The sequence below is a fragment of the Coffea arabica genome, chromosome 7c (assembly GCF_036785885.1).
Source record: "Coffea arabica cultivar ET-39 chromosome 7c, Coffea Arabica ET-39 HiFi, whole genome shotgun sequence".
NCBI lineage: Eukaryota > Viridiplantae > Streptophyta > Magnoliopsida > Gentianales > Rubiaceae > Coffea > Coffea arabica.
In genome coordinates, this window is record NC_092322.1 from 33,146,603 (window position 1) to 33,165,359 (window position 18,757).

The window sequence follows — 18,757 nt, forward strand, 5'->3', positions numbered from 1 at the left end:
TTTTTGGGATACTCGTTGCTTTGAGTCCTCACCAGTCACCAGTAGTTATCTTTAATTTCTGTCATTTTGATACGACAGATTCCTCCTCTCGTCTAGATAATTGTTCCCTCGTGTTTTCACATGTGATGATGTTACCTATTAATCCAAGTAATGAAGATCTTGTCTGATAATTAGAGTCTTAAGTTATTCTCTTAGCACCTGAATGACTTATTAAACTTTTTTGTATCTCTACTAGCTAGCCAATCTTGCTATTTAACCTTGTAGTTAGCAGGTACTAGTCTGAACTATGGTGCTTGAGAGTGTAGGTGTTAAACAAATTCATTTAACTAATATTACTTGTATTCGTCTATGAATAAACGGATATGAGTATCTTGAGTTTTTGCATATGGATATAAATGGGTTATTCAATAATATCTATTTATATTTATATTAAATGAGTAGTATTGGGTAACTCATTAAATCTAATTAATCCATTTAGAATTGTCTTTTTTCCAATCTTTTCTCTTTTTTAACTCATTTTTTTTAGATTCTTTATTTTGTCATGTTAATTATTTTTGTTTCATTATTATTATTATTTATTGGTTTTATATTATCATTTTATTTTCTCTTAGTTTGTTAACTTGTTCATTTTTCAGCATTATCAATTTATAATAAATTTTTGCATCTTTTCCTACCTTTCCAAAGTGAAATTTTAAATTTATACATAAAAAGATGCTAGCGTTTCAAAATTTTTGGATTAAGTTTTTATGTTAACATTTATAGTACTTAATTCAAATTTTTATTTTTTTTATTATTTAATTATTAAATAGTATGTAATTTTGCGACATAGAGTATGGATGGAAAAAAATTAGTGATTAGGCTTATTGAACATTATAAATAAATATTTAAAACTAAAGATGAGTGCAAAGGGTGGTATAAACTGATAATTTAATTTGCAAAAATGAATTTAAATGAGTTTGTAAAAGTTAAAATAAATGGATTATAAATGGGTAATTGGTTTACTCAATTTATTTTTTGACTTATCCATTTATATCCATCTAATTAAATGGATATAAATGAATTGATTCATTTATACTCATTACCTATTTTAACCAATCCAAACCCGTCCAAATTACACATTTTGACACCTCTACTTGAGAGTATGAGATGTTTATTTTGTATTCCTTAATTGATGTTAATTTCATCGATGCTACCGGAATTGCTTAGCAGGAATTTCCTATTTACCAAACATAGCATTTCTAGTTCCAAATAGATACTTAGAAAAGTAGTTTTTTTTTTTTTTTGTCAAACAAAAGGACCTGGTCCCACTTTAGGCCCCAACCCTTATTCGGGTTGTTGGGTTACCCCATTTTCGTTACTGGGACTCGAACCGGTGACCTACGGCATACTACCGCATGTGGTCACCGGCTGAGCTACCCAGGAAGGACTACTTAGAAAAGTAGTTGACCCGTCTCTTTTCTTTGTTGATGTAGAGTCTACTGAAGAGAGAACGCAAAGATGGATTAGGTACAGCTGCTTGGGTTCCCATTAGTTGTGAATCATCCCGGCCCATGGAAGGAGGATTTCTCGTAATATTATTTTGTACTTTACGATTTATAGGTTTTCGAGTCAAAGGAAAAAAAAAGGATATTTGATTCTTTTCATTTACTTAAAACAAGTATTCGATTCTTTCGATTCTTTACCGTCAAAAAATACTATCGTAATAATCAAAGCTTCCATACGATTTTTAAATCTACATATATTTAAACTTGTTCTCTTTCAAATGTACTAAGTTAGGAGTTGAAATTAAATAACTTGTCTAAGCTAAGTAATTCAAAGCAATATATATCATATTATTGAATTAATCTGACCCCTTGTCTCTAGTCCATCACATCTTTGACCTGCATTATCTTTTAAAATTATACCATGCACTACACAAGCACTGACATCCTTGCAGTTGTCACTAGTCTCCAAAATAATTTGTCCCACTTTACATCAAGGGATAATTTTAGAAACTTCCCTTGAGCTTTATGACTATTTAATTGGCCTCTTTCTAGATTTTAAAAATTACACTAACCTCCTTTGGGATTTATAATCTTATAACATCTAGATCCAAGTAACAATTAAAAAGTGATATTGGGAGAGAGAAAATAATATTATTCCACTATTATTCCTCATGTACTAAATTATTTAATTAATCTAATACCTACCCAAACATTAAAGAAAATATTAAAATGCTATTTATTATCAACAATTAAATCACATATGGCATCAAAAATAGTGTATCATTCTATATAGTTTACTTAATGTAAAATCTAAATTGCTCTTTTTAGTTATAAATCCATTATTAAACATGATCAATAATAAATAATAAAAAAACTATAACTAAAATATTTTAAAGAATGAGTTTTAATACCATAAAAATATTAGCAACTAACCTTAATATATTGACAAGCATATTTATGATGTGAAAAGTTTGTTCTCTATAATATTTTGGTTGCAAATTTTTTTAAGTAGTATTTATTGTTGATCATGTTTGATAATGGATATGTAACTAAAAAGAATAATTTGAATCTTGTATTAAGTGAAAATATAAAATGATATACTATTTTTTGATGTTATATGTAATTTGATTTCTAATAATAAACAGCATATTTTAGTGATATTTTTAATGTATAGGTTGGTATTAAATTAGTTAAATAATATAGTAAATAAGAGGCATTGACGGAATCACATTATCTTATCTTCCATAATATCACTTTTTAATTGTCAATTAGATCTAATGTTATAAGATAAAGTTAGTGTAATTTTTGAAACATGAAAGGAAGCCAGTGAAATAGGGAGAAACCACAGTGGAGGTTTCTAAAAAGGTAAAATACAAAAAAAAATCCCATGTGATTTAGAATTTGGTGACGATTAGGGGTGGCAATCCGGTCGGGTTCGGGTTGACGGGTCAGGTTGAGGTCCAAGTATAACAAAAAATCCTCTGACCCGAATCCGACCCGCCAACCCGAAATGAGTCAGGATACCTGACATGAACCCGAAAATTTCGAGTTAGCGGGGTCGACCCAAAATGACCCGAAACTTAATTTTAATTTATTAATTTATCACTGTAATTTCTAATAAAATCAATTTCTCACAAATAAATGAATAATTTCAAACCAAATTTAAAATAAATTAAACACTGTAAAAGTGTTTTATCCCAAACCAAATATAAAATAAATTAAAACAGCATAAAAGTAAAAAATAACATAATATATTATTTGTCCAAATATAATAATTTCAACTTCACACAAGTTAAATAAATTCATTTAGGATTAAGTAATTAATGTCTTTGAAAAAAAAAGAATGATTTAGTTTAGTTAGATAAAATTATTTTTATGTTTATTAAATTATTTTTAATTCGTAAACGGGTCACATCGGGTCATATCAGGTCACCACGGATTGACTCGAAATTGACATGTTTTCTTTTCGGGTTCATCGGATTCGACCCAATTCTGACTTGAACCCCCTAAACCTCAACACAAACCCATTAATTTCGTGTTAAATTTATGTCGTGTTTTCAGATCGTGTTAGGAATTGCCACCCCTAGTGACGATACCTTCTCATTATTTGAAAATCACAAGTATACGCAATAAAAATGATTAATTTTAGTATAAAAATCAAAATTTTTTTTCAAAAACATCCTTTTTATCAACCAAATTCCTTATTTTATTTCTTCCACCATCTCCTTTCTTCATCCACCCTTCCCATCACCTCCATCTCCCTCCACCCGCCACCCTACGCCTTCCACCACCACCACCCCCGCCCGTCTCCTGCCACCCCCCTCCTTTAGCGCCACCACTCTCCCCCTCTTCCTCCCTCCTCTCCCCCTCTTCCCTTTTTTCCCCCTCTCCCTCTCTCCCCATTTTTCCGCCTCTCCCTCTCTCAGCCGGCAACCAGATCTGCCACCCCCTATAATAGCTCTTCATCGGATTTCGCCCAGAATACCTCTCTCCATTGCCCATCCGTTTGGGAGAGCAGTCTCACTAGCCAAGTCGGGAAATCCGTGCCTGGTCTCATCCTAGCTATTTGATCAAGTTTGGGTTAGGTTATGATTTTTTGGGCTGCACTACTAATTTATTAGTAGTATTATTATAATAATTAAATAAAGGAGTAATACGAGGAACACGCTTATTGTGGTTTGTGTTAATACTTATACATGGACTGAAGTGATGGTGGTAATGGCTCAGTGGGCCAATGGGCTGATATTAACCATTGGGCCAATGGCTCAGTGACCACCAGGGAGAGGCTTAAGTCCCTTCTTAAGCTGTAGGTGAGGGTTCAAACCTCACCTGCAGCGAAAAAAATCTAAGAGTTGTGTCAGAGCACTCCCTTGATTTAGTTAGGTCTATATACCCACTACCCTCCTATCACAGCCTCGTAAGGCTCCCCTTCCCCTCTAGATTAAGATAGAGTAGATTATACAAATGTATCTTTGCTGACAAAAAAAAAAAGTGATGGTGGTAATTGGTAAAATTTTGTCTTGCATCTGTGAGGATGTAGGATCGACAGTCCGAATTGGGTTTCGCTTTTCAGCGCGTTGTTTTAGTCCTTTTGGGGAAAAATGTTTGCCAGAGAATATATAGTGTACCTTCAAGGCCAAACATCCAATGAAAACTGGGCTAATTGATTAGAATATTAATGGTTGACAAAAAGTTCGGTCAAATATGGCTCCTTGGTTGCCTGGTATCAATTTATGCCCGTCGCTCCTATATGGCGCGACGGTCAGCAAACTTTTTTTTTTTTAAAAGTCCTTCTAGCATGTAGCCGTCGCGCCATGTAGGATTGACGGCCAAACAGGTCAAAATTTTTAAAAAAAAAAAATCTTCGTAGCCGTCGCGCCATGTAGGACCGACGGTCAGAAAATTTAGAATTTTTTTTTATAAAAAATCCTTCAGCCAGGTGATTTAGAAATCTTTGTACAATTCAATTGGGAATTCAGCAAAAATTTTTCTGTAAAAATTATTTACAATCAAAATTTTGAAAAACAATGCATACAGTTTGACAAAATTCTAAAAACAAACATTGGGCTCGCAAGAATTTTAGCATTTTAAAGGAGACTAGGTTTAAAAAATTTGATCCATTTTTTAAAGGATTTAGGGATTTCTTAAAGAATTAATGTTTACCATTTTAGCAAGTTTAAGTTATATAACATTCATAACTGTTATGATTTGTTAAATTTAAAAAATGATTTAATAATATGATTTAAGTTGAAGTGATTGCGTAATGGATGAAAGTATTGCTTAATATTATTATGATTTGTTAATTTTAACTTTATTATGTATAATGCACACAGAATGTTAAAGGAACCGTAATTGTGTCCAAAAATGAAAAATTATAATATGAATTACGATTTATATATTTGAATTTTCATATAAAATGTAATCGTATAAAAGATCAATAACATATTTGTAGAAATGAAGAATTATTTGCGTGTCATTATTTGATATACGATAATTAGTTTAAATAATTTAATATATTAAAATAGCTGTAAAACGACTAGTACTTATTTGTTTTGTAGATATTATCCTATAGGGACCCTTCTATCCAATTATAGGGTTTAATAAAATAACTTGTACTTCTTTATTTTGAAAATGTTTGACATTATTCAAATTAAAAGTGATTGGATTAAACAGAAAAAGTAGACAACTAAATTAAATTAAATGTCATGTGAAATGCATTAAATGGATGAGATATAAAACATCGTCGAAGACAAAATAATATCAATGTCTCGCAGTTTTCTTGCCTTTACCCTTATCCTTCTCCTGAGGTATCGTCGGGGGACAACAATATCTAGTAGCAGGCCTTCTTTGACGATTACGTTGCACTCGTTCTCCGATATCAAGTTAATTTTATGAGTATTTCGGTTTAACTCCATCATATTATATACGATGTCCACCAATCCATCAAAATTCACCCTTTCTGTGAGGAACATGACCTTTTTGAGCAACGGTGGATCATATGATATTGACCTGCCAGCATATACAATTTTTCCTCCCCACTAGAATTGCATCATCAGACAATTACCGCTTGACATGTTTCACCTAATCTACTAAAGATGTTAATATAATATATGTATCACTGTTAACAAAAATGGAGTAAATTATACAATTTTATATTATTTTAACACAATTATTATACCTAATCAATGCATAGAATTTAAAATTTTTTGTATTTTTATTTAAATTACGTAAGCAGTCGAGTGATATATCTATATTAAGTTCAACCCTAATTAATAGATTTATATTAAGTTAATTACGTTTAACGCTAATTAATATATTTGTATTATGAACCAGTTCAACAGCATGTATTTTACATGCTACAACACTAATATGGAGTCTAAAAGTTTATTGATAAATTAATCATAAAAATTTTCTCTCCAAATAATTTAAAATATTAGGATATATTTGTAACTTTACCTTAATTTTGTAAAATATCTACACTAATTACCTTTAATTCGATATACATGTAATATTAAAAAATTTAATAGCATCTATTAACATATCCATATGTCTGCACCTATTGTTTAAAATATTAATCACGTGGTAAAACTATATTAATTTATTGGTAACTTTAATCATGTGTCAAAAGTATATTAATTGGTAACAACACTTAAATTTATCCTTTTTTAATAGGATGATTAGTGATATGGTTAATTAATATCTAATCAAATAATTTACCTTACTAATTAATTAAGCTAATCACTAACTAACTACTTTGGGTTATCACATATTCTTCCACATACCTAGTATTATACAATTCATTAATACTACATTCATTAATTTCAACTAATCACCATGCTACAACAAAAAAATACTCTAATTTACCATGTCAATTAAAAAACACTAATACGGAATAAAATATAAACAATGTCATGTCATATTTAGATTTTACAAATAATATATACTATAACACAAAAATAGAATTCACATTAAAACATACAAAACTATATTATATAATTAATAATCATGAATGACACATTCCAAATTATAGTAAACGATATTTATGAATAATAATTAAAGAAATAGATAAGTATTTTACTTACTTGATTATTGTTGTTTTCCCCTCGTCAATGATGGAGTGTCTGCGAGAATTTCACCTATCGAGACTTGCAAACACGACTGTTCAAATCAAAGGCCCTCTACTGACCGAATCCCAAGCCCTCTATCTCCATTCAAATATTATAGCTTTAGACTTTACAAAGTTAAGCTCATCCAGAATGTAGCTAAGCTAACGCGAACTTCAAGAATCTCTGTCTCCATCCAAATATTGTTTGTAACTTCAAACAATATTTATTTCACTTCACACAGCCAAGCTCGAATAGAATGCAGAGGTTTTACAAACATGAGAAATGGAGATATGGAGCTCCGTTTATGATTAGAGGGAAGAGGGAGAAACGAAAGTCTCAGAAAAAGAAGAAACTACTGAAGTTGTGGTTATGGAGTTGGGAGTTGCTCTGAAGAACAATTTATAAGCGAAGGAATTGTACATTTCTCTAGCCCATTGCTCCATGTTGAAGTGACTAGAGTGTCATTGAGAAATAAAAAAAGGCTGTCTACGCCTGTCCCTGACACAAAACAAGCCACCAAAAATAATGCGGTCAAAGGCTGTAAGCTTCTGGCCAATAAATTTTGTATATGTCTGGTAGATATCTTGCTGGATATGTCTAAAGCGAGAGGGCCATAATAAACCAGGACGATCAATAATCGAGCCAATTTGTCTTTTTATTGCATGCATCAACCTAACAATGATGAACGAATGGCAACACAGGTTTCACGGAAAGGTTTCACATGAAAAAAGCTATCGATAGAGCCACGGTCAAAGACTGTATATATTCTAATTATCTGGCTGGACGCCTAAGAAAATTTTTTTTTTAAAATGAGGAGGAGGATTTAAAATTAAAAAAAAACATTTCTGACCGTCGCGCCATGTAGGAGCGGCGATCAGAAAATTTCTGACATCTCTGACCGTCGCTCCTACATGGCGCGACGGCCAGAAGGACTTTTATAAAAAAAAAAATTTGCTGGCTGTCGTACCATATAGGAGCGACGGCCATAGATCGATACCAGGTAGCTAATGGACCATAATTGACCAAACTTTTTGTCAAGTAACAATATTCTAATCAATTAGCCCGAAAACTGACAGTTCTAATGATTAAGGGAAGAAGATATTTTTATTAAAATTTATTTTGACCTATCAAAAAAAAATTTTTTGGTTGAACCATACAAATTTTTAAGAACATGATTTTGGCCCACTTAAGCTTTGGTAAACCACAAAATGGTTAGTTTTATATATAAAAAAAATGGAAATAAAAAAAGGAAAAATGAAAATATAAAGAGGGTAGCATGGACAATTCAAATCTATCCATTAGTTTGGATGATTTCCATTTAAAAAAAATGAGGAGATATCTTGATCAAATCTCAAATTACAAGGAAATTTTTTTGTATTTTATCCTTTCTGAAATTATCCCTTGCGGCAAAGCCATTTGGTAACTGGCTATCTTTTCCATTTTTCATTTTCCTTATTCTCTGTATGTTTGAAAATTTGCCTTGGTGGGATAGCTACCTTGGTGAAAAAGAATGCCAGCAGCTCCAACCCAGATACATATGGACGTAAACTCAAATAGAAGGACCTATGCAGCAATGTTGACATTTTTTTCCAAAGTTTCCAAATTTTCTTTTTCCCAGTAGTTCTCGAGGCAACAATACTGTCAGGTGGTAGCAAAAGACAACACTGTCATCAAGTTCCGACACTATGAAAGTTGAAAAATAGGAGAACTGAAGTTCGACATCGCAAAGATAATCAAAATAAGGACGCTGCTGCACAAAGCTGAAATTCGCCAAAGAAAAGGTTCCAGCTTAGCATTTTCCCGTGTTTAAATCATCGCCGAACCCAAAACAAAGCTAAAGCAACATCCTGAACGTCTCAGCTATTTAACACCAGTTAATTGAGTATCAACACAACGTTCACGATCAGCAACTGCTTTCACTATTGACCAGCTCTGAGTTCTGCTGGCATGTACTTCTCCATCAGCTTACTCTCTTCAATGTTAAACTCCTCCTCAACTGCAACCTCTTCCTCCCAGTGTCTACGCTTCAATGCTAACTCTTCCTGCAAATGCCTGCTTTTCATCTCTGACATCCTTTCTTCATGAGATTTCATCAGCTTCTCTCTCTGAGAAACAAATTCTTCCATTTCTTTGTCCTGAAGCTTGATAGACTTTGCAATTGCCTCAGCCCTATGTTCATAAATTCAAGATCAATTAATTAGAGCAAAAACACAGACACACACACAACGTATTGCTGAGAAGATGCTTGTGTTATGGAGTCAGGCAAAAGCACATTACAGGACACGAGGATCCTCTGCTGAAGAAGGATTTGCATGAGACTGTTGAGTGATTTTTTCACGCTGCTCCTGTTGAATCTTCTCAAAATCATCCTCCTTTGCATCCCTTGCTTCATATATCACCTTGATCTGTTCCTTGAAAAATTGCTCTTGATAATCCATCTGAAAATTTAGAAGCAAAAAACAATGATGTGGTCACCTTAATGAACAGATGAACCTGAGTCGTTTGTTGATGAACTGTCAAGCGTACTAAAACACAATCAGTCTGAACAGACTGATTGTACTTTTGGCCAAGCAAATTCAATCAGTCATCAGTCATACAAAACAATCTATCATACATAGTCACTGCAATTGTTTTGAATTACACCTGGAAAATCAAATTTATGGTTTCAAATTGTCCAACTACATAAATCAGGAAGGGAATGGTACGAGCATACTGATCATCAATTGTCCTTGTCCTACAGGTTATTGCTTAAGGGCATATTTTCGTTTCATGGTCTTAATAACAAGCTGATTTAAACTATTAATTAAGTAAAAAGCTTTCTATGAAGTTTCCTTTCTTCAGTTTTTGGATGGTGGAAGGCCAATTTTAATACCCGAGGACTCAGTTAAAGCAAAAATATTAGATCAGTTTTGCAAGCATTGTCCACAGCAGATGTTTAGAAGTGCTGAGGAAGAATAAGAGATGGGCTAGTACAACAATTCAGGGGAGTCAACTTTTTCTTCAGCCACATTCCCCAAGAAAACCATGGAAAATAAGATAAAAGAGAGAAATTCAGACCTAATTAGTCGATCATTTCCATAGATGTGCAAAAAAGGAATTAGATCTTTTAGCATATTTTAAATTCCTGGGAGTAACAACCAGTGAATATATCTGGAAAATTTTAGTCAAAATGATTTGCAGGCAAAGGAAAAGAATCACAACTAATGTCAGCAAGCCAAGTTAATCAATTTTCGGCAGAAAAGATCAGCCAGGAGTGTCAACATCAATTCAACAAAATCAATTTTTGTAATGCATGCAAACAAACATGAACCCACATCAAAGATACATCAATTATAAATTCAACAATATCAAACAGATGTAACAAGGAGAATTTAACTCTGGAAGCAATAGCAGCTGCTTAACTAGTTGACACATAAATGACAACAAAGAAGAGAGCATATAACAATCATTTGCTGTATGAAGGTAGGAATGGAATTCATGCATGCATGTGGCATGCACTATGCTGCTAAAGGCCTTAATATGACAGCAACAAGAACATCAAGGCTAAAATTTTGATATCATGTACATATATACTGGTTACAAAAGGTTAGGAACCAAATAGACAATGAACTTTAAAATAAACCAATGACTTATTATCAGAACAATCAACTAGCCCAGAGTAACTAACTAATTGCAAGACACAGTTCAAACCATACCTCTTCCTTATTTTGCTCATGATGCTTTTTCGTTCTCAACCTCACAATACGGTTCTCTTCTTGCATCTTCCTCAACTTTTCACTGACCAAACCAAAAGATGCTTCAAGAGCTTTTGAGTGTCTTTGTTCTTTTGCCACTCTGTTCTTGAACCATAACAACTGCTGGTTATCTTCACTCATCTGTTTGAGTTGTCTGACAACCATTTCTTGATAGGATCTAACCTCAAATTTCAGTTTTGATTTCCCTGTAGAATAGAAGATTGATCAAACTCCAAGTGACATATATATATATATATATATATAGAGAGAGAGAGAGAGAGAGAGACACACACACACACAAACACATATCTCTCTTGAAAAAAAAAAAAAGCTACCAGAAGCACAAGTACCTTGACAATGATAGTTAAAGTTGTCAAGGTCCCTCTTCTCTGCCATGAACCCATAGAGTTGACGCTTTCCACCAGGATAAAATGGCACCCTTTTGCGCTCCCAAGAGTCCCGGTCTCTTCCGTTGTCCTCAAAATGCTTGCTCAGTCGCTCAGCCTCCAAATATCCCACTGCTGACGCCTCAAAAATCAAAAGGCTCATTCCCCGATGGCCTTGTGGACCATATGAATGCCGGGCCTTAACGGCAGCATAAGAGCTGAAATAGTCAAGCAGCTCTTGATTTCCCATGCCCATCCACTACAAGGAAAACAAAAAGAAAGAACAGATCTAAAACCATTAATAACTAACACTTGCATAATTTATCAGTAGTCATAATTCATCATTAGTCACTCAAGTGTCCCAATTGCTAAAAAAATAAGCTAATAATTTAAGCATTTCTTTTAGCTTTATCTTCAACAATGAATTCTTTGAACAGCTTCAACCTGAGAAGACTTTTACATGAAAAATACATTTCAATTTTTTAACATAGCTATTCTAGAACTCACTTTTTATGCCATCTTAAACCAACTAGAACAAGCAAAAATGGATCCTGAAACCATGTACCTTGTCATTTTCATCTTTCTCGTGCCTTGTGTTCATAATGACCACCATTGGCGGCCACACAATTTCCTTCTCTGTCCTTTCATCCAAACCTTCCCACTTCCCAAACATTTCCCCTGCAGGGACAGCTGAAGTTCCCCGCCTGTGCAGTTCCTCCTCCAGAAGTTGAGCAAGCTCCCTGTGAAGCTTCACCCTTGTTGCTCCTTTTGTCTTTGCATGAGCAATAAGGGGCTGCAAGCCTCGAAACCAGTCAATGGCTCCAGGACCACCTTTGCAAGCAGGGCAATGCCATTGTCTCTCTGTGTCATTAATCTGCTCAACAGTCAAACTATCCATACATTCAAAAAGTTCATTAAACCAGCGGTTTTTCTTACGTGCATCATGACTCTTTACACTAGTGTCTGAATCAAAATCATCACTTAAAATATCGTCATCATATTCATCAGCCGTATCTGATTCATAATAATCATCATCATCAACCACCTCACTTGTTTTAGCATTCTCTTTGCCAACAAGATCAGGATTCTGCACGTTTAGATTCTTCTCAGAACCCTCTTCCAAGGGTTGAGTAGATCCTGTTCTAGCAGACCAGTTCCAGCCATGCTTTAGAGGTGGAGGAACAGCAGGAGCTGATGTCACTTGGTTACCATCAGAAGTTTGATTGAAAGACTGGGGTTTACCATTTCCTCTAGCAGGTCTCCGAGAATCAGCTGGCAAGGTTGGCCAATTATTTCCAGCACCCCTTCCTGATCCACCACTGCTTCGCATACCTAACTTCTGAACAACATCAGAATGACCCCATGCTCTAGGATTTGAATTTTGTGAAGCCCACTGCTTGGGAGCACTGCTTCCAGCCTTGTTCTTGGACTTCTTCGTATAAACCTCCCAACCATCATCTTGAGCACTATCCAAGCTAACATCATTAACATCATGACTCAACTGCTCAATCTCGTGGTTGAGGGCCTCAGATGTATTTTTCCCTTTAGGTGATGAACTAACAGGCCCACCGCTAGAAGGCCTCCCACCCACCTTCCGCGAACTCATCTTTGATCAAAATCACTGAACAGATTTAATTTAAAAAAAGAAAAAGAAAAAGAGCATTAGAACAAGGAAAGCAACAGCTACAGAGAGAAGCTAGAAAAACAATAGCCTCATGGCTTGCATAACCAAACTAGTAGAAGAGGATTAAATTGCAAGCCAATAAAACGTCAAGCAATTTGCAGTATTTCATAATATATCACTGACGCAGGAAATACACTAAAACATAAGACATTGACTTTACTAGTTGTAGCAACCACAAATCTCGTGTCGTTACTTTTACATTTGCCATTACATCCAATAAGCCATCTCTAGCATACTGACAGTAAGTTTTCAGACATATACAGACTAGACCTATTGTGTTGCTTGTTTATCTTGTTTTCCGTCATATTCTAACAGGATTTAAATGATGGCAAACCAATCAGTCATCTCTAGCATGCAATCTGATGAAATTCATATGCGCAAGTCCAGAGTATAACGCAATTTCACCAACAATAAATAAGAATCATACAATAAACACACAATCAGAGATCTATGCAACATAAATACAACATACAACACTAAAACACTGAACCTAAAGAGATATAAGGTTCTTTGGGGAAAACAAGAATAGACAATTGCACAAAAATAAGATTAAAAATAAAAGGCTTCAAAACCTTCTTCTAGAACAAACAAAAATTAAGGCAAAACTGCAAAGAAAAAGACAAACGCATGCAGGGATTAGGTACTAGTAAACTCCATCACACATCTAGAGAGGAATAACTCACCGATTAGACAATCATGTAGACATTTCCATTTTCCCGCAAAATCATTTTAAAAAAATCAACAATTTGCGAAAATGAAGAGAGGAAAAAGCGATTACCAAAAAAGGGAAAAATACACAACGTATATACTTCTATCTGTAATGGAAAACAATCAGAATTTGAATCAGTTGAGAAAAAGAGAAACAAAATCACCGATGATAAACTTATGACAAGCAGATGAAAGGGCTCCCAGGGTTTTTTCATTCTTCTTCTTTTCGTTTTCTTTTTTGACAAAAACAAAACTCAAATAAAAGTGGAGAGAATAAGAACGAGGTACCTGAGAAGGAGAGTAAAATGTGAGACAACGGTAACCGGTGGCCGGACGGAGAATGTCGCCGGCGATTACAGGTCGTCAGGAAGAATAAATGAGAGAGAGTGGGAGTGAGGAGAGTGTGTTGTGTGTGTAAAAATTGGCGTGAAGGGGAAGCCAAACCCAAACCCCAACTAAAAGGACACTTTCTTAGTACTCTCAGTCTACGAGGGAGACCAAGGAAGGCATTCCCTTGACGAGACGCGGTAGTCAGTAAATAGTCTTTAGCTATAGTACTACTGTTTCGGACTTGAAAGCTTGTATTCAATTTGCCTTTTTTATTTTTGCCCAACTGGTCCGTTTGGTACTTGAATTTTTTGTTAAGTTTATTTGTTACAAATTTTTAAAAAACTTTATAAACAGTAATTTCAAAAAAATTTTAAAAATTTTAAACTATATGCTTCAAAAGATAAAAAAAAAAACACAGTTTTCAAAAATTTTTTAAAAAATTTCTACGGTAAACTATAGTAAAATTTTAGAAAAACATCTAAAAAATTCATTTGTCAAACGAGGCCTGGATTTCTAGTCCTATTTGGTACAGCATCTCAAGTCTCAGACCTCCCCCAAAGTTGAATTTTTTTTTAGATAATTTCAGAACCCTCTCTTGAGCTTTTTAACAATTTCACCTAGTTTTCATGAAATTTGAAAAATTATATATAATTTTTCTAAATTTACTGTTTTGGTAACAAAAACAATTTAATGGTCAAAATTTTGAATGAATAACCCAAAATGCCCTCACAAAATTATGAAGTTCATTTTACTTGCTTATAGAATTATTTAAAAAAATATGGAATCTTCATCTTTATTATTTTAAACCTTTCATATTACCACATCTCAAATTATTATCATTATCATCATGACCACTACCATCATCAGTTCCTAAATTCTAAAATTCCAATCGAAATTAAAAGAAAATCAACATTGTTGAAGTAAAAAAATTTCAATAGCTGCATTAATATATCATCGTATCTCTGAAGTGTTGGAGCACTAATAACAATCCTATCCTTTTTATACCTTCAATTTACATCTTTCTCTATTCATCTCCAGATCCTCCAAACAAAGCTAAACTTAATTTGTAATATGTTAAAACTGTGTTTAGAACATAATTGATTATTTTACGAGTGAATTTTATTTTTGTTCCATTAAATGTCTAATTGTGTGATGCATTCATATGAACAACATTAGGAGCAGATTGTTTAATTGCATGAAAAATATTAATATGCTAAAGCTATTATGGTCATTTTGTAGGGTTAAAGGAGGTAAGTGTAATACTAAAAATTTTAAAGGTACTAGATGAAATTGTTAGAAACCTCAAGGGAGGTTTTTGAAATTATCCCTTTTTTTGGAAGTTGATTATTATTTTTTTTTTTGGGCAAGGAAGATTAACATAACTAATTAAGAGCGTTCACAAATCGGGGAAGACAAAAGCCTCTATATTCATCCCCTAAAATTTATCTGGTTCACGGACTGGATGAGATGTGATAACTCATTATCGAATTATTAATCTTGGGTTGAGTCATTCTTGGATTAAGAATCCAAGTTATCCAGTATTTGGTTGGTTCTAGGTTAGATAGGATGTATGGGAAAATAATCATGTCCTATATTTGGTTGGAGATTGGATAAGACAGGATAACTATTTTAATAGCTAAAGTACCCCTTCATTTGTAGGATTGTTTTAATAAAATAATTTATAAAATTATATATTTTATTAAAATAAAATAATTTGAAACTTTAGAATTATAAAGTAAATCAAGGGCTTTGATAGATAAAAATTTGCAATCACTCAAACTCAGCCCATTCGGGCTCTTAAAAATAGGTTTTAACCTAATTTTTGAATCTAAATTTGAAATTCAATTAAATAATGGGCCGGGTTTTAGCTAATTTGGAGTTAAATTGAATAAAATCTAACCCATATGAGAGTTTTAAATGAGTCAAACTCAAGCCAGTAAAGAAGATTTTTCTTTGGACTGAATTTGAGCTGATTAAAACCCTTATTCACAAAGCCCAATTGATAAGGTTATGCATTTATATAGAATTTAGTTGAAAAAATAAGGTTAGTAAAGGCAATTTAGTTCAAGGGCAATATGGTCCTTTTATGATGATGTAATTAGGGGCAAATTAGCCAAATAATTTAAATTAATTACTAAGGTAAATTTGCCAAAAATTTAAAATAATGAATAGGGGCAAATTAGTCAAAATATTAATATAGTAGGGGCAAATTAGTCCATTTATTATCATATTATTATGTGAGAGTATAATTATATAATATTCAATATGAATTTGTATCACTTATAAGGGCAAATTAGTCCAAATACTGTTATGTTGGTAGTAGGGGCAAATTAGTCAAAAAAACTTTAAATTAATTAGTAGAGGCAAATTAATCCATTCATATTATATTATCATGCGAGGGTTAAGTTATATAATTGTGAGAATATAAATTTATATTATTTGTAAGAATAAATTAGTTTAAAATTTTATCATCCTATCTCTTAATCAATCTGGAACGACTAATACCACCTGTCTCATGAGATTATTTTATCCCATGAATAGGAGATTAATTCAATTAGTTGGAATGTGTCATCCTATGTTTAAAATGCAACTAAACATGAGATGATATGGAATGATTAATCAAATCTATGCCATTTCATGAACCATAAGGACCCTAATAGTTACTAGCCTGTGTATTCGAACCACAAGCTAAGCGGACAGACCCTTTAAAGTTGATTAAATTTACTTCTTGTGAAGTTGAGCTAGATTAGATTTTTTTTTTCTAGTACAAAGCTAGATTAGATTTCACCAATTTGGCTATGATATGTTTACTCTCCTTGATGGCAACAGCAGCAAAACCCAACTCCCGGAATTTGATCAAATGACAAAAGTGTCCAACACTTAAAGAAAAAGAAAAATACATTAAAAATGTGAAAGATCACTCTTCCCTTTTTTTCACAAATTTTAAATTAACTCGTCACAACATTCAATGACCACAAAAAACCAACATAATTGGGGAAAAAAAGGATAAAACACACAAACTACAAGGTCAGGAAAAAGGGGAAAAATTGAATAGCTCAGAACCCGTTTGAATTGCACTTTTTAGTAAGTTTTTGGAAAAAAATTACCGTAGCACTTTTTGTAAGATGTGACGTGTGTGAAATTAGAAATGGAAGTAGGGGGTGGTAGGAAGGAGACCCTACCCCCAAAATTTTAGAAAATTAAGTTTTTCTCCCTTAAAAATTAAAATTTTAAAAAATTTTCTTTATAAATTTAACTTTTTCCCCCCGCAAAAAATTAAAAATAGTTTAAGTTATACTTAAGATTTAATTGTATTAAAGTTCGCCTCCTTAAAAGAAGTTTTCTAATTCTTCCTATATTTGAGATAAACAGATGATTGAAAAATATGAAAAGAAATATTCTTGCAAAAACCTAAATAAAAAAATTCTTCAAAAAATGTGTAAAACCCAGAGCAACCTAACATGAAGGGTGAATTATGTTGATTAACAACTAAGTAAAATATGACAAATTTTCACCCAATTTAAAACCAACCAAATCACCTAAATGATCACACAAATGAGCAAGTAAAAAGCAATAAATTAAAAAGAAGGCAAAACCAATTAAGATGGTACCCTTTATGGCACCTCTTTTGACTCCTAAACTTCACCAAGTTTGGAGTTCAACACACCATGTGCTTCTTCTATATTGGTGAAACAAATTAACTTGTACAAAGAAGGGGTCACATCTTGCTCACATCAAATTTTCCTGCTCTAGTTAAGCCAAGGGATTTTACAACTCTCTTTAGCTAATTCTTTCTAAACTATAATTGAATGCTCACCCAAACAATGAAGAACACTTGGAACTTTTCAATCTTACAAAGAACACAAGTACAAACACAAAGAGTATTCTCCCTCAAAATCACTCACACAACACTTGTAGTCTTGTAAGTAAAAGTTGCTCTAATATTTTAGGCTTTCGGGATAAAAGATGAAATTCTGGTCCAAGAATCTCTCCAATGGTCAAAAAAACTATCTGTTAAAAACTATCTATTGGAGTTGTCGAACATTCAAACCAAATGCTCTGCATCCAAACCATGCGTCCGACACCGAATTGAACTGCCGTTTCAAATATTCACTATTTGATAGATGTGTTCGAGAGAGACCAGTAACTTTTTATATTTTGCACTTAATTATCAGATGGAAAATAGAGTGAGTTAGCATCCGACACTTCATCTCATGTTATTTGCTTCAATGTTCGAATGGTTGACCCTTCATTATACATCTGATGCTGTGTTCGATTATAGGGGATATCTCTATTATGGTGTTTCGAACATCAAATCAAGTAATTATGCGTCCAAAACTATGTCTGATGCTGAAAGACTATCTTTATTCCTTCTTATTTTTCATTACATGTTTTCGCAAATGTTTCAGCACCTTTCCTAGCAAAATGCTTACTAAAAACATTAGTAAACCATCATTGGCTTGTTAATTATTAAAAGCAAGGATTGACTGATCCAAATCTTCAATCTTCCCCATTGTTATGATGACAAGCAAAATAGTAATTTCTTTTATCAAATAAGCTCAAATAGACTCCCCCATACCCTATGGTATCTCAAAGATTAGACAATAGAATTCAAGTAAAATTCCCTCTAAGTACAAGCCCAACATGCAAAAAATATCATTCAATGTTCTTCCCTTTTTGACACCATAAAAAATAAATATGTAAGTATGAAGAGAAATTGCTCATGAAGAAAGAATTGCAAGTAACTCCCTCTAAAATTAAGCACATTGTATATTCCAGTACCATAACAAAAAGATTTCCCATAAGATAAAGCATTGAACTCCTC

The 18,757-nt window shown here is 33.1% G+C and overlaps 1 protein-coding gene across 1 annotated transcript; it reads right to left on the bottom strand.

The window, feature by feature from the left end:
• Window positions 1-8,856: 8,856 nt before the first annotated feature.
• Window positions 8,857-14,080, bottom strand: LOC113699122 (protein SUPPRESSOR OF GENE SILENCING 3). The gene is made up of 6 exons (XM_027219240.2): window positions 13,891-14,080; window positions 11,776-12,831; window positions 11,175-11,469; window positions 10,786-11,030; window positions 9,368-9,528; window positions 8,857-9,259 (listed from the first exon to the last, which is right to left on the bottom strand). The coding sequence occupies exons 2-6, from the start codon at window positions 12,814-12,816 to the stop codon at window positions 9,010-9,012; spliced, it is 1,992 nt and encodes a 663-aa protein (XP_027075041.2). The 5' UTR covers window positions 12,817-12,831; window positions 13,891-14,080; the 3' UTR covers window positions 8,857-9,009.
• Window positions 14,081-18,757: the final 4,677 nt, after the last annotated feature.

Excerpts from the sequence above, each read along its gene's own strand:
- LOC113699122 (XM_027219240.2), bottom strand. The coding sequence starts at position 12,816 with ATGAGTTCGCGGAAGGTGGGTGGGAGGCCTTCTAGCGGTGGGCCTGTT. Across the intron at positions 11,470-11,775 it reads AGAAAGATGAAAATGACAAG|TGGATGGGCATGGGAAATCA; the intron begins GTACATGGTTTC and ends TTTTCCTTGTAG. Across the intron at positions 9,529-10,785 it reads ATGAGCAAAATAAGGAAGAG|ATGGATTATCAAGAGCAATT; the intron begins GTATGGTTTGAA and ends CTAAATTTTCAG.